Source organism: Trichosurus vulpecula, chromosome 3 (assembly GCF_011100635.1).
Source record: "Trichosurus vulpecula isolate mTriVul1 chromosome 3, mTriVul1.pri, whole genome shotgun sequence".
Classification (NCBI taxonomy): domain Eukaryota; kingdom Metazoa; phylum Chordata; class Mammalia; order Diprotodontia; family Phalangeridae; genus Trichosurus; species Trichosurus vulpecula.
The window spans coordinates 179,379,075-179,402,181 of record NC_050575.1 but is presented as its reverse complement, the minus strand read 5'-3'; the positions used below and the strand labels follow the sequence as shown (position 1 = coordinate 179,402,181).

The 23,107-nt window shown below is 39.4% G+C and overlaps 1 protein-coding gene and 1 pseudogene across 1 annotated transcript in view; both read right to left on the bottom strand.

The window, feature by feature from the left end:
- Positions 1-11,365: 11,365 nt before the first annotated feature.
- LOC118842321 lies at positions 11,366-16,681 on the bottom strand (annotated as a pseudogene).
- Positions 16,224-23,107, bottom strand: part of HELZ2 (helicase with zinc finger 2) — a 29,878-nt gene continuing 22,994 nt past the window's right edge. Inside the window, exons 16-19 of the mRNA XM_036749090.1 lie at positions 22,545-22,763; positions 19,295-19,451; positions 18,699-18,866; positions 16,224-18,123 (exon numbers count right to left, since the gene is read on the bottom strand). Of these exons, the coding sequence (XP_036604985.1) occupies positions 17,999-18,123; positions 18,699-18,866; positions 19,295-19,451; positions 22,545-22,763 (669 nt within the window). The 3' untranslated portion in view covers positions 16,224-17,998. The remainder of the gene's footprint in view (positions 18,124-18,698; positions 18,867-19,294; positions 19,452-22,544; positions 22,764-23,107) is intronic.

The window sequence follows — 23,107 nt, the reverse complement described above, 5'->3', positions numbered from 1 at the left end:
GAAATCAGAAACAGAGGTGTCCCACTCCTCTCCCCCCATTCAATCAAAGGAATAGGGAAACAATAACTGATTCACCAGTATGTACCCAGTTGTCAGATAAGACATATGGGTTGCTTAAGATACATAATCATGAGAATACTTCTTGCATCAGTCTTCAGATCTGACTGGGTTTCTGGTCATCATAACCTGGGTCCTTAGTTAAGGGACTCTAAGCAGCAGGCAGAGGTGACCCAGCTCTCCAGCCACACAGGGTTAGGTTTAAACAATACAATAACAATTGAATAAAGTTTTCTGACAAGACAGAAATTGGACTGGATCCATAATTGAGTAGAAAGGGAACTGAGCTAGCTCCAGAATTGAGTCACAAGGTGGAGTCAATGTGGTTAACTCAATTCCCACAATTCCCTTGTTTATAAAAGTCTTCAAAACATTTATTTTTATAATATTGATGTTATACTATATGGCAGTGACTACCCTGGCCTCCACTGTCTAGAAGCAAGGTGTATTATATTTCACCCTTCCCCAGGGTATTCTAGTACTCTTAAAGAGGGTTGGGGTGTCTAGGGTCTCTGCCACTGGCTCCAGTTCCTACCAATGGTATTCCCTCAATTATCAGAGTCCCCTACCCTCTAGTTCCATTTAACTTAATAGTTACAAATCAGTAGTTAGTTTTCACAAAGCAATAACAAAAATAAACTTACAAAAATTCCCCCCAATACCTGGGCATAATCCCTACTCCACTTCATACTCTGGAGAGAGGGAAGGAATTAGGTTCATAGCTTAACTCAGTTCCTTATACAGCACAGTCCCAAGGTCTAAGTCCAAAGCCTCCCTTAGGCTTGAGTCCTAAACACTCTGGCTTCTCAAGGCTTCCCTGCTGGGTTGACTGGTCACATATCTGGCCTAAAATCCTGCCTTCAGCCTCACCATGGCTCAAACTCCTGAGTCCAGTGGGGAATATATCACCTGTACCTAGAACTGAAAAGGACATTTGAGGCAGGCAGACCCACCAGCAGGCTCTTACAATAATCTAGACATGAGGTGATGAGGACCTGCACTAGAGCGGTGGCAGTGTCAGAGGAGAGAAAGAGGTGTAAATGAAAGATGTTACAAAGGTGAAATCCACAGGCCTTGGCAACAGATTGGATACACAGGGTGAGAGGTAGTGAAAAGTGCAGGATGACTCCTAGGCTGTGAACCGGGGAGGTTCTGGTGACTATGAGGATAATGTTGCACTCTGTAATTATAGAAAAGGTAGGGGGGGAAGGATTTAGGGGGAAGCATAATAAGTTATGTTTTGGACATACTGAATTTAAAATGTCTATTAGACATCCAGTCTGAGATGTCTGAAGGGCAGCTGAAGATGCAAGATTGGAAGTCAGTAGAAAGGTTGAGAATCATCAGCATAGACATGGTAACTAAATCTGCAGAATCTGATGAGATAACCAAGTAAAATAGCACAAGGAGGGAGGGAGAAGAGAAGCAGTCCCAAAAGGGACAACTAAAATTAAAGAACATGATCTAGAAAAGAATCCAACAAAGGAGACAGAGAAGGACCAGTCATATAGGTAGAAGGAAAACCAGAAGAGAGTGGTGTTCCAAAAACCTAGAGAGAAAAGAGTATTAAAGAGGAGAGAGTGATCAACAGTGTCAGAGACTATGGAGAAGCAAAGGAAAATGAGGATTGAGGAAGGTTAATTGGACTTAGCAACTAAGAGATTATTAGTAATTTCGGAGAGGACAGTTTTGGTGGAATGAAAAGGTTGGACCAGATTGTAAGGCGTTAAGAAGAGAGTGAGAGGAGAGAAAGTGGAGGCAACTTTGTAGATGACTTTTCAAAGGAGTTTAGCTACTACAAACGACAGAAGAGATATAGGACAATAGTTAGCAAGGACAGAAGGATCATTTGAGGATTTTTTCAGAATGAGCAAAACATGGGCTTGTTTGTAGGCAGTAGAAAATGAGTCAGCAGACAAGTGGAGATTGAAAATAAATAAAAGAGTGGGAATGACAGTGGAGACAATCTGTTCGAGGAGATGAAATGGAATAGGATTGCTTAAACAAGTAGCTTTGGTGAGGAGTTAGGCCACTTCATCATGTGAGACAGAAGTGAAGGGAGAGAGAGTGGCAGAAGGCATTTGAGTGACAGAAGATGAAGGAGAAGGGAGAAAGAAGGAGCTCACATCAAAGAGCCTCAATTTTTTTCTGTAAAATGTGAGACAAGGTTCTCAGATGAGAAAGTGGGAGGGAGAAAGAGAGATGGAAGTTTCAAGGGGGGACAAAAAGGTGTGGAAGAGATGCCGTGAGATTTTATCCATCTTGTTTCAGTAGCGTATGTATAGGAGTGAAGGCAGTGAGGGGTGGAAGTGATTCAAGGCTGAGATTTGGCTGGTTGTAATTGGTGATATGATAAGAGGGCTAGGGATTCAAGACAGAAGGACAGTATAGTTGAATTGGTTCATCAAGAGGTCAAGATAGCAAGAAGATGAGAGTGGCTACTGCAGCAGAGATGGATTGGAAGGGGTCAAGGGTATGGAGGTCACAGGGTGGACAAATGGTAGGGTTTTGTAAGGGAAGGCAGAGGGAGAGCTGCAAAGCCAATAAATTATAGGCAGATAAGGGGACTTCAGAATTCTTAAATATGAAGGTGGTACATTTATGGGTGAGCACAAGACCAAGTGTACCTGACTATCTTGATGTGTGGTGGAGGTAGGGTAGGGGAGCAGCTCATGGAAAGAGAGTAGGTTGCGGAACTGAGTGGTTAGGGTGTTTTAAAGATTTGATGTTGAAATCCTCCAACATGAAGGCAATTCTGAAGAACTAGTGGGTCAAGGAGTAAATTATAGAAATAATGGAAAATTTCATCAAAGAAAATGACAATAATGAGATAACATAGCAAACCATATGAGATATAGCTAAAACAGTTCTGGGGGGAACATTTATGTCTCTAAATGCTTTCATCAACAAAAGAAAGAACATATCGATAAATGGAGCAGCTAATTAAACAACTTCGACAACAAATCAAAAATTCCCAATTAAATAACAAAGTAGAAATTCTAAAATCAAAGAAGTCAATAAAATTAAAAGGGAAAAGATAATTGAAGTAATAAATAAAACTAGGACCTGGTTTAAAAAGTAATAAAATGGTCAATAGTTAGCTGACTGATTTTTTAAAAATTTTAAGTAGAAAACCAAGTTGTTTCTATGAAAAAGATACAATAATTAAATAATTAAATTCCAATAATTAAAAAGGAAATAAATGAAATTATCAGAAACTATTTTTCTCAATTATGAACAACCAAAACTGACTACTTGGGGAAAATAGATGAGTATTGTATTTACATAAATATAAAATACCCAAATTTGCAAAAGAAGAAATAGACTATTTAAACAAGTCATAAGTAAACCCTCAAAGAAAATTTTTTTAAAAAATAATACATCCTTCCAATCTCTTTCTACAATACAGTCTTGATACCTAAATCAGAGAAAGACAAAGTAGAGAAAGAATATATATCCATATTAAAAATTAGAACAAGAAATTTCAAGGACTTTTTTTCTCCCCCATTCTCTTCTTTAGTTCTCTTCCCCTTTTGTCTGTTCTAAACTATTCAAGGTTCTTATGTCACTTCATTCCTCATGGAATTAAATCTTCTAAGTTACTACTTTGAGTTACCTCTTCCATGCAACTGCTTTGTAGATTTTTATCCTTTCACCCTTTTTCTGTTGTTTCTTGCTCTTAAAAGTATCAATTCCTGCAAGAGATAGGGAAGATAAAATTATTGCCCCATATGCACAAAAAAGTAAATTCAATATTAGCAAGTAGACAACTACCTATTAGGAAGATTATAACTATGATGAATTTTGGTTCATACCATTAATACAGGGCTGGTTGACATAATAAAGACTATAAAAAACCATTTTATTAATGTAAATAATAAAAATTCACATGATATCAATACATGCTTTTTAAAAAGTTTTTTTTTTATAAAATCAAATACTCATTTCTATTAAAAACTCAAGAAATCACAGGAATAAATTGATCTTTCCTCAATATAGTAAGTAGAATTTATCTACGTCCAAGAGCAAACATTATATGTAATGGACAAAAACTAGAGAACTTTTCAATAAGGTCAAGCATAAAGCAAGAATACTGGAGAAGGAAATAGTAAACCACTCCAGTATCTTTGCCAAAAACTCCATGAACAGTAATAGTTCACATGATCACAAAGAGTCAGACGTGATTGAACAACAACAAAGCAAGAATGCCCATTATGACCATACTATCGAACATAAAGCTAGAAAATCTGGCTATAGAAATAAGACAGAAAAGAAAAAGAAAATGAGAGAATACGCACAGGCCAAGAGGAAACAAAATTATCAATTTCAGGCGATGATATGATGGTGTGCTTAGAGAAACCTAGAGAGTCAGCTAACAATGAATCAAAATAATAACATTAGCAAAGTTTCAGGATATGACAAATCCACATAAATCAAGAAGAGTTTAATTTCTAGCTGGAGGGGAAGTGAGATTGGAACCTGAAATATGGCCACTCTGCTCTCCTCAGAGAGAGATGGTACCACGACTAGAATTATATCTATCTGCTCCCTTAAATATTATCACTCTAGGGAATTAGATTTTCAGGTTCAAGCTAACTTCTGATCACTGTTTCTTTAATGGGGAAAGGAGGACCCCAAGTTCTATATCAAAGGGTTTGGCCCTTTTCCCACCAGACCTCATTTCCACGTTGAACATACATAGCACTTAGCCAAGAAACAAAGGAATCCAAATCAGTATCAAAGTAGGAGTCAGGGAAAGTATATATAGAATATATAGTAGACAATAGAGAGTGGAGGAACTCTCCTTTTGAGAGTGAGGTAACCCAGCTAGACCAAGAGAGTCCTACATCTCACCCAGGGGGAAGTTTCCCAAAGTCTCCAACATAGCAAGTTGGGGATAGGGACGTAATGGAGACTGCCAGCTTGTCTCTTGTTGGCTTCTTCCCAGAATCTTTTCCTTCAGGAAGGTAAAGGCTTGCATCTTCCATCTTTTCTCTCAAAGGCAGAAGCCAGAAGCACCTGAAGTACTAAACTAAAAGAGAAACTAAAGAGACTCAAAGAGCTTGAGGAGAACTGAAGGGCTCTCCTCTCTCTCACTCTTGCCAAATCCTCCCCTAGCCTCTCATTCAGGCAAAGGGCATTGAAGTCCACTAATGAAGACAGAGTCCTTTCATACCAATGGGCTTTGGGACTGGATTACATTCCTCCCCTGGGCAAGTCTAAGATCTTTAAATATACAACAGAAACACTAAGAATGATTTTCCTGGTGTCTCAAGTAACCAATCTTCAGTACTTTCAAAACAGAAATAAACAAACACCCATTAACAGTACATGCAATCGACCTTATACTATACAGAGCATCATCTGAGAGGATACTACAGTGACAAGATGCAAGATGTAAAGGAAAGCAAAGTGAGACTTTTTATGTTTTTTTTCTTTTGGAGTGCTTCTCAGTACCCAGGCAATCAAGTGCCTTTGATTGAGTCTTGCCTTTGTTTGCAGGAAGGCCCAAACCCTTTTGCTAATCAGGTCACAAGAGGTAAGAAGCCCTGAAGAGGTGTGAAGCCCTTGAGAGGTGTGAAGCCCTTGGGCCCTGAAAAAGGGTGTATATACTCTGAGGGTAGCAGTTAAGCTAGAACTCTCAGAACTGCAGGAGGAGAGGTTTTGCTTGGGGGCTAAATCATTGGAAGAGTGTCATGTGATTTGACCATAGGAGACTCTGGGTAGCCGTTGGAGCCACCCGGCTTCGAAAAACCCAGATCTTGTTGCTTCTCTCTCTGATAACTACGTGTGTAATGTCTTAGTCAGACAGCTAGAAGCCCTGTCTGCTGATTTGTGTTTATTTGCTCTGTTTATGTAATTTCTGCTTGTAATTTCTGTTTGTGTTTTCTCTGAAGTTCAGGGTGCTGACTTTTTCACCTGAACTAAGTGAATGATATATCTATCTTTAATTAAAGTGAGATTGTAAACCCCTTAAAGTTGCTTTCCTTAGAAAAGTAAATCAAAAAACTTGTGCTAACAGCCCTCCTTTGTGCTGGTATTATTGGTCTTACATAGCCACAGTAGCAGCAAATAGCATTGCTGTTACACAAGATAGCTAACTACATACAGAATAAAATACATACACATTTAGGAAGTGCAAGCATACTATTATATAATATTTTATAATATTATATAATATAACCACTTTGGAGAGCAATATGGAATTATGCCCAAAGAGTTATTTAACTGCCTATACCCTTTGACCTAGCAGTATTATTACTAGGTCTGTTTCCAAAGATGATTAGAGAAAACGGAAAAGAACTGTATGTTCCAAAATATTTATAGCAGCTCCTTTTGTGATGGCAAAGAACTGGAATTATGCAGTAATTAACATGGATAGCAGTAAACATGTGCAATCATATGTAAGGTCCTTTTTATCTGGGCAATCTCTAGTATTGTCACCTAGATACATGTGTAACATCATAACTTAGCCTAGTGGACTGGTTTAATAGACTTGTTACACTTATCACTCTGACTGATCTCTCTGATCCTATACCAGAGCTAGATGTTGGCATTGGCGGATCATAAGGATCATTATGGACTTGTTTGTCTACACCTGGGCTGCCAGTCATTCTAGGTTGGTTATCAGTATGTTTAAGTTCTATAAATTGAGTCTGTATCCTAGGAGTCTCTGTAATAGTTTTGGGCAGGAAAGGGATTACCTCTGGGTTGAGTTCTCCTGCCCTATAATAATGTACACAATTTTTTCTTCCCTGGATGCATCACTTTCAGTGCCCATATTTGGGTCAGAAAATCTTTGTATAACTGGTGGATAATTTTTTTTCTCAGTCTCTTCCTCAGTGAGTGTCCATTGGTCCTCTCCAGTTGCTCATTAGAAAATCTAACTCTCCTAAGGGCAATAAATGAAGGTAGTGAATAGTGTTGATAAGGCCTCCTACATTCTCTGGCGCTATTTTGTAAACAGGCAAGTTGCTAAGTCTCTTGAACTGGTAAAAATCCAGTGGGATAGAAGAAAGACATCCTTTCCTTGTCCTCTTCAGACATAGAAATCTGATAATGGCTACTGTGTAAGTCCAAAACTGGAAACCACTGGCCACTTAGCAGACAATCCAAGGCATCTTGCAATGGTGGCATAACACACTGGTTCACATTAGTCCTTTGGTTCAAGGTTGGGTAATTAATACATATCTGTACCTTTCCATTTTTCTTAGGCACCACCACTGTGTGCTGAATTCTATGATGATGCTATTAGTAGGCATTTCTCTCAGATGGTTTCTGAGATCTTCCATCAGAAACAGTGGAATTCTCTTAGATCTTTCTCTCGATGATCAGGAATCAATGAGCTAGATTCTTTTGATTGCACCTCGAGGACATCCCACATCTCATTCATGAAGTAAGAACACCCCATCTTCTTGCTGAGTTCTAGCCTGAACCTATTTTGCCACTCTTGTGGTGATGGGGAGTCTCCAAAGTCAAATACCTCAGTGTCTAGAACAGAGGGTGAACAGTTAAGGCTCCTTGCTGTGTTCACTGGAACCTCTTTCTTCTACCCTCTTGTAAGCCTTGGCATAGTCTACATGGATGGTCAAAGTGTGCAGGTATGGGGTCCCGGCTTTTCCCTTGAGGTATATATACTGCTAGAATTTTGAAGAGACTAGAACTACTTCCAATCAGTGCTGACACTCCAGTGAATATTAAAGGGTTTAGACATACCAGAATCAGAGTGTCCACTTTCCTGTTAATGTTAATAGAAACTTCTTTGGGAAATTTCAAGTTCACCTGGATGTATCCCAAGTATGGATAGTCTTTTTTACCCAAATCATCAAATCCAAGCCGTGTCATAAGCTTTAAAGGTATTTTATCCAAATATCTGTCACAAAAATATTGAAAATGATGTTAACTTGAGATCCACTGTCTAGGAAAGCACCGAAGTCCTCAGAGGGGATGGAGAAGTCTGAAATTCCAAGGAATAACTCCCTACTTGTCAATTCCTCAGGCATCTCTCCATAGTCAAAATTCTCAGGAAAGATTAGAAAAACTTGCTGAGTTGCCTTACTTGTCTTAACATCAGTGTCCTTAATTGTACACTCTTCTAATTCTTTCACTTTTCTTCCTGAGAAAATCAAATTGATATTGTCTTCATTATTTTTGCAGTTGATTCTATTCTGTACCAACCACAGACATTTTGTATAACTGTTTAAATCACATTTCTTTGTCTCTGCGTTAAGTTTGAACATTCATAGTTTCAGAAGTTTAGTCTTCCTGGGTTGTTTGAAAGTTCCATTTCCCTATAAATCACTTTAATTCAAAGAAACCTGTTATCTCTATGCTACTAGCTGTCCTTGACCAATTAGAGGAAACCTGTTATTTCTGTCCCATCAGTTGTTCTTGCAGCTGGACTAAATCGATCAGAATTTCATAGTGATGAAACAGAAGGAGGGGTTGCTAGTCTCACATTCCCAGTTTCCAATCATATTGCTCCCCACACCTATGATGCTTCTGACGTTGTAACCAATTGTATTGTTTTTCCCATCTACGATGTTGCCTTCTAGTTTTTTTTTTATGCATTCCCTTTTGTCCATAAAAATGATCTGTCAGCCCTCATTCAGAGTCTTTTAGCTTGTTGAGGAGCTACACTGTACACTATACCCAATTTTCTGTACGAGTCCTCTACCTTTCTGTTGTAAAGGGGATATGTTTCTCCATCTGTTGTAGATTATGACTTGTTTTTAGTGATCTTTTCACTTACATTGTTGTTAATTATCATGTATTGTGTTCTCTTGTTCCTGCTTACTTTATTCCACATCCATTCATACCGTCTCTGTCTGTACTCTGTCTCTTTAAAGCCCTATTCATAAGAAGGAGTTCATGATGAAAAGGGTCAAAAAGGTGGGTTTTTTGTAAAGGAAGATATTTATATTAACTTTCAAAGTGTATGGTAATTACTGTTGTTCAGTCATTTTCAGTCATATATGACTTTTTATGACCCCATTTGGGGTTTTCTTGGCAAAGGTAATGGAGTGGTATGCCATTTCCTTCTCCAGATCATTTTACAGATGAAGAAACTGAGGAAAACAGAATTTAGTCACTTGCCCCACTTACTTGCTAGTAAGTATCTGAGACCAAGTGAACTCAGGAAGAAGTTTCCCTGACTACAAGTCCAACACTCTATCCACTGTGCTACCTAGTTGCCTGTGTTTTATCCCTGTTATGGATTGACATTGTGATACCTAATATGAGTAGAAAAATTATTTTTGTATACACCACTACAATATATGTATAAAAGAGCTTTCAGATGAGATTTTGGAGAGAAAGTGATCTGTGATATATAGTTGAGAACTTGGATCTCTTTGTTAACATTGTGAAGTGATGCTTAGTTTGTGTAGGAACAGTTTAATGTCATAAAGAGGCAGAGAAAGACCTTTTATTTATTAAAATGTAGAGAAAAGTGTGAAGAAATAGTTTTAATGGTACTAAAGTGACAGGCTATCTTCTTGAAGACTTCAGAAGTGAGGCATGTGGATGACCTCATCTAAGTTGCATATATGTATTTAATTGCTAAAGAGGGTAAAACTAAGAAAACAGAAAGTCACATAAACATTTGGATACAGAGATATTATTTTAAAGAGACTGATGATTATATGGGGAAAATTTGGTGAGTCACGACTTTTTGGGCAAAAAAAAAATGAGTCACAGAGAGTCAGGAGCTTCTCATTTAAGCCATTGAAGACAAGAACAGAAGGACAGAAGAAGAAAGCCGAAGAGGACCCTGTGGAGAAGTGAAGGCACAACAAAGAGTCTGAAAATCTTCTCCCTGGAACTGTGGCAGGCAGGGGGAGTCATGTGCTTATTTGGTCTCTTGATCAACAAGGTGCTAGGGAATTATCACATTTCACAATAAAGACAAATTTCTCTTCTCCCAATAAGTTTTCACAAGCAAGTATTGTATGTCCCCAAATAGTGAAAATTTAGGTTATCAAGAGAGTTCATAACTATGCCCAAAGGGCTATAAAATATGCATACCCTTTGAGCCAGCAAAACTAATGCTAGGGCTGTATTCCAAAGAGATCATATGAGGGGGAAAAGGACCCATATGTGCAAAAAATATTTATAGCAGCTCTTTTTGTGGTGGCCAAGAAATAGAAATTGAGGGGATGCCTATCAATTGGAGAATGGCTGAACAAGTTGTGGTATTGTGCTCAAAGACTTATATGAATTGATGCTGAGTGAAGTGAGCAGAACCAGGAGAACATTGTGCACAGTAACAGCCACACTGTGTGATGACTGATTTTGATAGACTTAGCTCTTCTCAGCAATGCAAGGACCTAAAACAATTCCAAAGGACTCATGATAGAAAATGTTATCCACATCCAGAGAAAGAACTATGGAGTCTGAATGCAGAGTGAAGCAGACTGTTTTCTTTTGTTGTTGTTTGTTTTGTTTTGTTTTTGTTTTTCTTTCTCATGGTTTCTCCCATTCGCTATAATTCATCTATACAACATGACTAATGTGAAAATATTTTTAATGGGAATGTATATCAGATTGCAAGTCATCTTGGGGAGGGAAGGGGGAGGGAAGGGGAAAAATTGAAAACTTATGGAAATAAATGCTAAAAACTAAAAATAAATAAATTAACTAATTAAAAAAAGAAATGATGAGCAGGTGGACTTCAGAAAAACCTGGAAGGACCTATATGAACTGATGCTGAGTGTAGTGAGCAGAACCAGGAGAACACTGTACACAATAACAGCCACGGTATATGATGACTGACCTTGATACAGTTAGCTCTCCTCAGCAATTCAAGGACCTAAAACAATTCCAAAAAACTCATGATGGAAAATACTATCCACATCCAGAAAAAGAAATATGGAGTCAGAATGCAAATTGAAGCAGACTATTTTCTTTTTTTGTTTTGTTTTGTTTTATGTTTTTCTTTTTCATGGTTACTCCCATTCAAATTCTTCTATACAACATGACTAATGTGAAAATATGTTTAATAGGAATGTATATGGAGAGCCTATATCAGATTTCACACCGTCTTGGGGAGGGGGAGGATAGAGAGGGGGAGAAATTTTAAAACTTTTGGAAGTGAATGTTGAAAACTAAAAATAAATTAATTAATTTAATTTAAAAAGAGAGAGAAAAGAAATGAGGACCAAAAGAGAGAGAGAGAGAGAGAGAGAGAGAGAGAGAGAGAGAGAGAGAGAGAGAGAATTCATAGTCATTTCACCACATCCAAAAGCCTGTCTCTCCATGTTTCTTTCTTTCACTCTCTACAGGACACTTTGTCTTCTTTTACATTATGTTAAGAAAATGGTTCAGTTCCCTTTTGATTAATAAAAAATCCCTTGTCTGGACCACCACATGCTTTCCTCTTTATCTCTCTTATCTTTTTCACTGTATCTTCAATGAATTTTTTTTCTGTTCTTAATAGATTCTCTTCCTCTCTACTTTTTAAAAAGTCCATAATTCACTTCTAATTTTTCATACTCTAATTATACATTGAGTGTAAGGATGGAGACATCTGTCTATTCTTTTCCTTCATATAAAGATGTCTGGTACTGAGGTCCAAGGCCAGCCTTTTGATCAATATTGTGTTAATTTCTAACTTATGTTTCATCAATATGATCTCTATAATGAAGAGATCAAAAGGTTCATTTGGCTTCCTGACAGCCAAATTGAATCCAGCACTACATTAACTAGTTTCTTGTGAATTTTAATATGCAAAGATGTCCTGGCCAAAGCACAGCTAGGTAGCACAGTAGATGCAGTGTTAGACTTGGAGTCAGGAAGATGTGAGTTCAAATCCAGATCCAGACACTTACTAGCTGTGTGACACTGGACAAGCCATTTAATGTTTCTCAGCCTCGGTTTCCTAATATGTGAAATGTGGGTAATAATAGCACCTACTTCATAGGATTGTTGTGAGAATCAAATGAGATAACATGTGTAAACTATATAAATGCTAGGTGTTGTTATTTATAAGTATTTTACTATCTATTTCCTGACTTGATTTTGACTTGATTGAAAACTTCAAGTGCATTTGTCTTTGTATCTTCAAATCCTTCAGCTATTGCATACAGACCTTCAGAGATGCAGAGACCAATCTGTTTCAGCATCTCTCCAATGATTAGAACATTTGAAGTGGTACCATCTTAGTAATGTCATACTAGGCTACTGCTACTTTTCTTATGAAGGAGGTTGTTGGATATTGTATTTGCATCTCACATAATAGCATATTGCTGTCTTTTGTAAACTTAATGTCACCAGTGCTAAAAAAAAAAAAAAGGATCTTCATGGTAACCTTTGGCCCCAGGTTGATTCTCAGTTTCCAGAGCTATTTAGATGTTGACAGCCAGCACTCAGCTCTGGAGTTGAGCTGACATGGTTTCCAATTAGGCGGCATTATACAAGTCAGACCTTAATTCCAAAGTAGTCACAACAAAAGGAATTTGTTTCCTGTCCATGATTTTTCATAGATCATTAAGGGCAGGTAAGTAATCAGTTTCACTTCTTCCAGGACCCTGTGATACAATTCATCCAGGTCTTATGACTGGAACTCATTAAGGACCATTAAATATTGTCATACTATTCTTTCACTTACATCGGCTTTTCCTTTTAACAATTTTTGTTCTTATAAGTCAGAACACTGTTCTTCTTGGTAGCAAAAAGAGAAACAAAGGAAGAATCTAATACTTTTCCCTTTTCTGTCATCTGCATCATTGTCTGATCCACTTTAATCAATAGTCTCATCACTTTTTAAAAAAAAAAAAACATTTCATTCTGAACTGAAACACCAAAAAAAAAAAGTGTTTCTCAGTCAGCAGAATACAAAGAGGATTGTATGCAAAACACATTAAATTCCACACATTACTTTCCAAATTGTTCTGTTTGTCTGTGCTCCCTTCTGAACTTACTTCTGTTTGGTTCTATACTTTTAGGAAATGCCTTACTGGTCCTTTTTTTTTAAAAGCAGTAGAGGGGGGCAGGGCATCACTACTGCTAACCTGCTCTCTCCTCAACAAACCCTCCCCAAATAAAAATCAAAATTTAATAAAAATAATTAGGGCAATCTCAGCAGGAAATCGCTCACTACTGTTCATCACTTCTCTCTCTACCCAATACTGGATGATCTCTCCCCAACAGCATCTAAGGAGTTTCCTAGGAATAAGTAGGAACATCAAAGTTGCTTCCTTCTAAGATCATCCAGCTTTATCCTCTATGTCAAGAGCCTCATGACTACTGCCTAATGATGTTACCACCAGTGTATCATTTCTGAATTTGGATTTTCTTTTCTCTTATGAGTAAACTGTCGAAAATACAATCTATATAGTTGCTGAGGGTAAAAAAGAAGGTAAATTGGTATTAAATCTAGAGGCACAAGATAGTAATAGAAGATGAAAGGTAGTTAGGAATTGGGTATGGCATCCCTAAATCTAGGTATCAAGCAGGTTTAAGATTCAAGAAAGTTTGGAATCACCATGTCTCCTGGAGGTGGGATTCAAAGATCAGTACAGGGTTAGAAAACAACAAAAGACAGAATCAAAAGTCAGGTTGCCTAGGCAGGGTTTCAGTGTTGGAACTGGTATGCTAGCAAGCTGACCAAGTTCAACAAAAACAAGCTTGGCCCAAAGAAGAGATATAAAGAAACAACTTTCTTCCCACCCTTCCACCCCTTCCCTTATTGCAGAAGTCAAGTGTGGGACATTAGAGATTTTTTTTCCATACCTAACCTTTTCCTTTTTAATTTCATAACATTCAGTTTCGGTTGTTTGGGGATTGTTATTCTTTCTCATTCTCATTATTGTATTCATTTTGTCTATTGTCTTCCTGGTTCTGCTTACTTTGCTTTGTATTAGTTCATGTAAGTCCTTATTCTCTGCATTTATCATGTTGTTTCTTAAAGCAAAGTAATATTCCATTACATTCGTGTACCAGTTGTTTAGCCATTTACCAATCAATAAATATCTGCTTTGTTTCCAGTTCTTTGCTACCACAAAAACAGACCTTTGATCTTTGTTATAGTGGATGGCTCTCAGGCTAATTTCAGAAAAATCTGGAAAGACTTACAGGAACTGACGCAAAGTGAAGTGATCAGAACCAGAACAGTGTACACAGTAGAAGCAATATTGTACAATGATCATCTGTGAATGACTTAGCTATTTTCAGCAATACAATGATCCAAGACAATTCCAAAAGACTCATGATGGAAAATGCTATCCTCCAGAGAAAGAACTGATGGAGTCTGAATGCAGATCAAACATACTGTTTTTCACATTCTTTATTTTTTTCATGTTTTTTCTTTTAGTCTGCTTCTTTCTTTCACAACATGACTTATATGGAAATGTTTTACATGATTGCATATGTATATATATATATGTATCTATATATAAAACCTATATCAAATTGCTTACCATCTTAGGGAAGGGGGAGGTGAGGAAGGGAGGGAGAAAATTTGGAACTCAAAAAGAATTTTTAAATGAATGTTGAAAATTGTCTTTACATATAATTGGGAAAATTAAATATTTAAAAAATAACAAATGGCTCTCTAGAAGGGAGAGGAAAAGGGATAAAGGGGAAAATCTAAGTGGTATAAAAACAGAGAATATCAATAAAAATCTATTTTCTTAAAATTTGATAAAAAATAAAATGACTTGTGATAAACAGTTAGATCCTTCACAAATATATATTCAACATACACATAGGACCAGAAAAATAGCATTTCTCCTGCCATATACACAAAGGAACAGATATACCCACACCCCACCAACACATCCACAGAGGGGCAAGCATGTCCATTCCCTACTTATAGAGAGAGGCAAATGCACTAACTCCTTGCCCTCCCTTTCATATATTAATGTATAAGGGTCAGTGCAAACATTCTCTTACACATATACATATGTTTTACTTTTAAAATACCCAAAGGGGTAAAGATCTGATCTCACATGCACACACATAGAAAAACCCTCATTCCTGACAAAGCACACCCACATACATCCACCTCTTTCACATACACACCAATCAGGTAAAGCATCCATCATCACCTCCACACACACAAATGAAGGAAAATACCCCTCACCAGGAAGGCAGACACCCATCTCTCTCTATCAACACCACCATCCCATCTCGCCAACACACATACATCCATAAGGACAAACTCATCTCTCAAATCCACCTAGGAGAGATGACACCTATATGGGCAGATAGATGTAGTTTCCATCTTTCCCCCTTCTCTCAAAATGCCTAAGCCTCACTCACTCACTCACATGCACTCTCTGTCTATATCTCTCTCGTTCTCTCAGTCACACACACACACATATATACACACAGGGGCAGACACCTCCCACAACCATCCCATTCTCTACAACAACCCCCACTCTTTCAAAAACACATAACAAATCACATACCTTGAGACATCAAACTATGATCCATGAGCACTGCTGTTATAATAAAATTAATTTAATATTAAATCATACAAGTGCATAGTCCAAGCTTAGGTATAAAAAAATGGAATGTTGAAGTCTATATCCTTGATTTGTCAAACATTCAAATTAGACAATTAAGTCCTTTCCTTAAAGGAATCCAAAAGCCAGTAGAAACTATACTTCGCAGCAACACATAAAAAACATACCTTGCAGCAATGTGTGCCCCAAAATACACATCTGCCCCACCTCAGTGGCAACTTCAGGAGCTGGCAGAAAAAAACTATTGCACCAAGATCTAGGGTGAGAGCAGGTGGGGGAGGGAGGGAGAAGGAGCCTCCATTCCCTGAGCTTGCCACAGTGCTGTGACTTACAGGAAACCTGAGAGGCAGTGCTCAAAGCAGCTTCCCTGCTTCCGCTCCCCACACATGTCATGTCCCTAGTTAAGGGGTCCCCTCCTAGGGGCTACATGGGGGGGAAAGGGGTGGGGTAGGGAAAGGGAAAGTAGAAGGAATTAGATTCCTCAGTCTCAGAGAGCCTGCACAAACAGGGAAATCTCTAAAAGTCAGACTAACCCTCAAGGGCAATGAGAGATTTCATCATGAGGTACCTCAGCTCTGAAGGGCAGGCACCACTAGCCTGGACAGATGGTGGGTCCTATTGTAAACAAACAGTATTCCAGAGCTTGGCCTTCCTCCTTCCCTCCCTCCCACCCGCCTTGCCCATGGAGGGCCAGGCACAGTGGAATGCATAAGGTAGCAAGTGACTAAAACAATTTCCAAGTAGCAGGTAACACAGTATTTCTGCACAAAATACACTGTGGTCCCTACAACAGAGTCCAGCCCTGGCTCCAGGCCAACAGGCTGATCTCTTCTTCTTTCCCTCTTCAGAGAGAGGGCAAATCTGTTCGCTTATCTGACATTATGGTAAGCCCATGTTCAGACAGCTGCAGTTGATGCCCTGAAACAGACAGAATCATCCTGGGGAGATCTGAGTCCTGGCCTGCAGGACAGCATAGGCATGTGCAAAGCAAGGCCTTCACTGCAGAGGAGCAGGAAGAAGAGTTTGCAGGCATTCATCCTCCCTACCCCATCCCACCCCCACCCTTTGCCTGACCCTGACTCAGAGGTATCTTGGCTGCACAGAGGTACAGCCATAAGGGCAAGTGCAGCATTTCCATCCTTACTGCTACTGGGCATGGGGTACTCGGGCTGGGTCTGCTCCAGCTTCTACTCCAGGCAGCCCTCCACAGCACTAGGCTTACCTGGCCTTGCACCCCCTACCTGACAAAGACAGCGTTATTGCACAACTCCTCCCTTCACATTACAATAGGAGCTTCTCCCAAAACAGCTAGTGCAAACAATAGTTTGTTGGTTTGAATTTGGTTTTATGCTGCTGCCCAACCCCAAACTTCAGGCCAGGGTGTTGTGGAAGCAGTCTTAAGTTCACCAAGATATATGGGGCGTAGTCACTTATTAGGCCAGGGGCAGTGGTATGCTAAAGGATAAATGCCCATCCCCTCCAGAAAGTCGAGGAAGGTCACCTTGGTCAGTCAGTTTACCTGCTGTGACCTCACCCTTCTACCTGGATGCCAGAATCCTTCTCATGATCCCTGTTCTAGCCAATACTAATTGGCTACTTTAAAAAAACCACAACAAAAAAAGACCACATCCAATGTACAACATTGACAAGCAAAATCATGGCCACAGATCAACAACCAGATTTTTAAAAACAGTCCAGGAATAAGAAGTTGGTTTGTTTTCAAGCAGCTTCTGTAAGGGTTCTCTTGCTTCACCCAGAATCTTCTCAAAACAGCACCAAGGATGAACTCCAGAGTTGGGTTTACAGCAGAAATCCCTTGGGCCTCCCCAAACCCCTCACTCTGCATGGACAGAGAAGAGGCTACACTGCACCTGGAGGCTTCTCGGTCCACAATCTGGCCAGAACACTCTTACTAAGAGCACTTAAATTAGGGCAAGAAGAGTCTGGGTTACTCCTCAACCTGCTCCTTATCCTTTTTCTCTAAGATTAAAAAGCCAAATGGTTTTTCTATTCAAATAATAACAGTTTCCTCCTTCCCTCCAGGGGGTAGGAGAGGAGAAAAAATTTCTAAAGAATCATGTTATTGCTGGTTCTCTCTGAAGGCTTGGTCCTGGTCCACTTTGGTCTATTGAGTTCTTGGAAGCTAGACATCAGAGGCAGTCTCCCAGATGCCATCAGTCCCCACTGGCTGCAGTCACAAAAGGCACATGGGGATGCACTAAGTGAGGCTCCCTTGGCTGGGAAAAGGGGACAGAAAAAAGGGGAGGATTTTTGGTCAGTTTTGTTTTCTCATTGGCATTTTGTAAAATAAAGTACAAGATGCTGGACATTCCTGGTGTCGGAGAAGAAAAAGTCTCAAAGAGATTGCAAAGCCATCAGGGGGATGGGGAGAAATGGGTAGCCATAAACTATCCACCTCTGAGTGCACAAATAAGCCTTATGGCCCAAGAGAAAAGGCCTATGAGGGCTATGTCTTAGTGGCAGACAGCTGGCCTTTGACGGACTTGCACTGAAGAAGCCATGACACAACATCCCTTCTTGGTGTAGAAATCAATGAGCCGATGCCACATTGGACAGCAACTCAAGAGGTAGTGATTTCCTACAGAGGAGGAAAAAGGAATTAGAAGCCTTAATGATCCCTCACATACATATTAGACTTTATGGGTTACAAAACTTCCACATTCATAACCTCATTTGATCCTCATAATCCACTTTCCCCTCTCTATCTTTTCCCTCAGGAAAGGAGAGATTTCCCCATTTCCCCATTTCACAGATGGAGGCCCAGAAGACCTAAATGACCCCCTGAGAACCTGTATTCTTGATCATCCAGTGTTGAAAACATCTATCCTAAATGAGGATAGACTGAAGAATCAGGTCTCTGCTGTATAGCCCTCCATCATTTCCTGGGACGAATGCATCAAAATGAATCTGCTTTCACCCAACCTCCCTCCTACTCTCCTCCACCATATTCAAACTAGCTTGGCCTCTTCCCAGGTCATACCATGGGCCTGAATGTCCAAGATCCTGGCCATTGCTGTTTTATTACCATTGGGAAAAGTCAGTTAGTGGAGCCTCACCACTACCCATTTTATTTCCTACCTCCCCTTTCCTCCACCCTGAGTATCACAGCCCTCTCCATGGGTACTTTGTCTGAGAAGCCCTGCTCCCACTTACCAATGATGCAGAGCCCCTCTTGGGCCCGAGTGATCCCCACATTGACTTGATGTGGGTCACTGACAAAGCCCAGGTGTTTCTTCAGCCAGCTTTTGGTGGGCCTCCCATCAATTTCACCAAGAGGACAGGAGCGAACTGTACTTAGTATAACATATCGCCACTCACTTCCTAGGAGGTGAAAGCAAGGAATAGGAATGACATATAAGCAATACCTACTTCAGTCCCACTCATCTGAGGTCTACCCTGATTATCACTCCTTTCTGAGCTACTTAAAGCACCTTATTTTACCCCACACCAAAACCACTGCTCCTTTCTTCTTCCACTCTCCACCCCCAACTAGTTTAAACACTCAGAATATCTTTTATCATCTACTTATCACATCAGTCCTCTTCCTATCCAACCTCCTCCAGAAAGCCCTCCATGATTAAGAGAAGGTTATTTACCCTACTACCCCATATTCAAAGTCCTATCTCTATCCTACCTCTTCCAAGGAGGTCTCCCCAATTGAAGAGTCACTTATCCACTGAGTACTCTAGCGACACTGCTTGGAACAGACCAAACAGCAATTTCCCTCTTCTACCAGGTTTAAGGCCCACCTTGGCTCTTCTTGATGGAGGAAACTGTCACTCCAGTAATTCCCTCTTTTAAGAGTCGTTTGTTGATCTCTGACACCTGGGCATTGTATGGGCTGAGGATTGCAATGTCCTTGGGTTTGATGGTCCTATCCAAGGTCAGCTGCTTTGCTATTCGAACCTATAGACACAGAAACCACAGAAAAGTTCAGAGTGCAACATGAGGGTAATTCTGTTTAGGGCAGCAATCTATCTCAGTGAATTTGTTGATTTACTGTTCCAAAAAGGCTCTTATCTTATTCAGGATACTAGGTAAGATCATGCCTGAATCATTTTTTAAAATGACATTTTATTTTTCCCTAATTACATATAAAAATAAATCTTTAACATTTTTTTAATTTGTAGTTTCAAATTTTATCCCTCCCCAGGATGGTAAGTAATCTAAATAGGTTGTATATGTGCAATCATGTAAAACATATTTCCATATTAGTCATTTTGTGGAAGGAAGGAAGAAAGAGAGAAAGAAAGAGAGAGAGTGAGAAAGGAAGGAAGGAAGGAAGGAAGGAAGAAAGAAAGAAAGAAAAAGAGGGAGGGAGGGAAAGGAGGAAGGGAGGGAGGGAGGGAGGAAGGAAGGAAGGAAGGAAGAAAGGAAGGAAGGAAGAAGGAAGGAGAAAAATAGTATGTTTCGGTCTATATTCAGACAACCTCAGTTCTTTCTCTAGATGCAGGTGGCATTTTTCATCATAAGTCCTTTGGGATTATCTTTGATCATTGTACTGCTGAGAATAGCTAAGTCATTCACAGTTGTCCATGATACAATATTGCTGTTACTGTGTACAATGTTTTCCTAATTCTGTTCATTTCACTCTGCATCAGTTCATGTAAGTCTTTCCAGGTTTTTTCTTTAATCATTCTGCTCATCATTTCTTTTAACACAATAGTATTCCATCACAATCATATACCACAACTTGTTCAGCCATTCCCCAATTGATGTGACCCACCCCCTCAATTTCCAATTCTTAGCCATCGCAAAAAGAGTGCTATAAATAGCCTTGTACAAATAGGTCCTTTTCCCTTTTTAAAAAAAATGTCTTTGGGATACAGACTTAGAAATGGTATTCCTCAGTCAAAGGGTATGTATGGTTTTATAACCCTTTGGACATAGTTCCAAATTGCTTTCCAGAATGGCTGGATAAATTCACAGCTTCACCAACAGTGCATCAGTGTTCTGGTTTTCTCATCTCCCCTCCAACATTTATCATTTACTTTTTCTGCCAATCTGATAGGTGTGAGGTGGTACTTCAGAATTGTTTTAATTTGCATTTCTCTAATCAATGGTGACTTTGAAACATTTTTTCATATGACTATAGATAGCTTTGATTTCTGCCTGAATCATTTTTTAAAGATCAGTTTCTAAATTTCAGGATGCTGGTCAATAGCATCTCTTATATACCCATGATATATAATGTGACATCATAGGATCAGAGATTCAGAGATAGAAGGTACCTTAAGAGGCCACTAAGCCCAAACTTCTCATTTTTACAGATTAAGAAGTTGAGTCATGGAGAGGTTAAGTTACTTATGTAGCACATAGTTAATAAGTTTCTAAGGAAGGATTTTAATTGCAATTTCAGTGCTCTATCCACTATATCGTGCTGCTTCTCAACAGGGCAACCAAAAAAACTAACATGAGAGATTTTAGGTTGTACTAAGACGCACAGTGTACAGAATGTATCTACACAGTACAGATGAAGGAAGAGTTCCCCTGCACTCTGCCCTGGTCAGAGCACAGTTGGAGTATTGTGTTCAATTTGTTCCAGCCAAATAAGTCCACTTGCTATTTCCCATCCATGACATTCCATCTCTTGTTCTGCCAGATTCCAGAGGGCAGGACAGTGAGTGGAGGCTGTAGATAAGCCAATTTTAGCTCAGTAAGGAAGACCTTCCTAATATCTACCACTGTCCAAAAGTGAAATGAGTTAGCAAAGAGTAAACTAAGCAGGAACATAACAACTGGCCAATGGCTGGGGAAAACAACCTGGTATATAAATAAATATACCTGAATTATTGTGTAGTTAAAAATGATTAATTCAGAGAATCAAGGAAGATTTATATGAACTTATATGTGGCAAAATAAGAATAACCAACTGAAAAATATAACCACTGACTACAACACTGTAAAGAAAACAGAGAGTGTGAAATGTAAGTTGTAAAGTGTGAAGAAAATAACTTAAAAGGAACTTATTGAAAAAAAAACCATTATGGAAAACAGATAATGAAATACGCCTCTTTCCTCATAGCAGAAATGTATGGGAATTCTAGAGCACAGTGTCGCATATTGGGTCAGATGTGGTCATTGTATTGGATGTTTTTGCTTTATACATTTTCTTCATTACAAGGGAGGGTTCAGGCTGGAGGAGAGGAGATGACATTACATAATAGTAGCATCTAACATTTACATAGCCATTAACAGGTGCTAGGGACCGCACTAAGTGCTTTATAATTATTGTCTCTTTGGATCCTCACAACAACTGTGGGAGGGAGGTGCTATTATGATCCCCATTTTACAGGTGAGGAAACTGAGGCAAGCAAAAGTTAAGTGACTTGCCCAGGGTCACACAGCTGGGAAATGTCTGAGGCAGGATTTGAACTCCAGTTTCCTGAGTCCAGGCCCAGCCCTCTATCCACTGCATCACCTAGCTGCCCTCATATTTCCAGAAATGACTGTGATGTGAAGAAAAAAAGCATCGATAAAACTTATTTTTAAAAGGTAACAAAAATAACTTTTAACAGTAATGTTGATAGTAAGAGCCTACTCAATTTTCCTTCAAAATGGGGGAAGAATTGCCTCAGGAGAAGGAATGGCCCATTGTTAGAAGTTTTTTAAGCAGAAGCTGGATAATGACTGTCAAGGCAGTTTTAAAGGAGCTTCTTACTTGGAAAAGTGGATCTGAAGACCTCTGAGGGCCTTTCCAACTGAGACTATGATCCTGGGATATCCAGTGTGGTTACCCTCCACCAGTTCTGTTCCAGAGCCCCAAGCTGCTGAGGCAGTGGATAAGGTGACAGACACTCCCCAACCAAAAGGAGAGAATTTGTTTTTGTTTTTGTTTTGAGAATGTTTGAAAGGATAACACGAGCATTTCAGGTAAATGGTCCCTTCCAGCCCCTGAACTCTATGATCCAGAATACTCACTACTAGTCTCTTACACCTAAAATAATTTCCAGCCCTTCAAGGTGACCCCCACCTCCATGCTGTGACCTGAGCACTCACCACCTGCTCCACTTCAGCCTGGTTGGCCCTGGAATTTTCATTTCCTTCATCTGTGGAGACCAAAAGGCTCTTCTCCTCTCCCTGGACACAGCCAAAGATAATGGGGCAGCTTTCTTGATCTTGGTGGCTGAAGACACTTGGCATTCGCCTTAGTTCCACACTAGTCTTTAATTTGTTGTCATAAAATTCTTTGGAAGGGAATTTGCAGATATCCTTGTGCTATTAGGAGCAAAAGACAGAGTGAGTTGGAATAAATAACACAATCCATTTTGCCCTTCTTTGTATCCTCAGCACCTAGCACAGTGCCTGGAACAGAGTAAGCATTTAATAAAAGTTGGTTGACTAACATCCCAAGGTGAAGAAATTTGCCAGTCAAGAAGCTACGAATGGGCAGAATGGCCACAGCAGCAGCCAGATAAATTTCTCCCACCGTGGCCTCAGGACAGGAGCCATCTATAATATCTGTTGAGAATAATAAGTGTGAAGATGCATCCCTCAGGGCAGAATCACTGTTACCAATGATGCGACATCTCAAAGAAGGATGTCCATACTGGTGGCCCTTT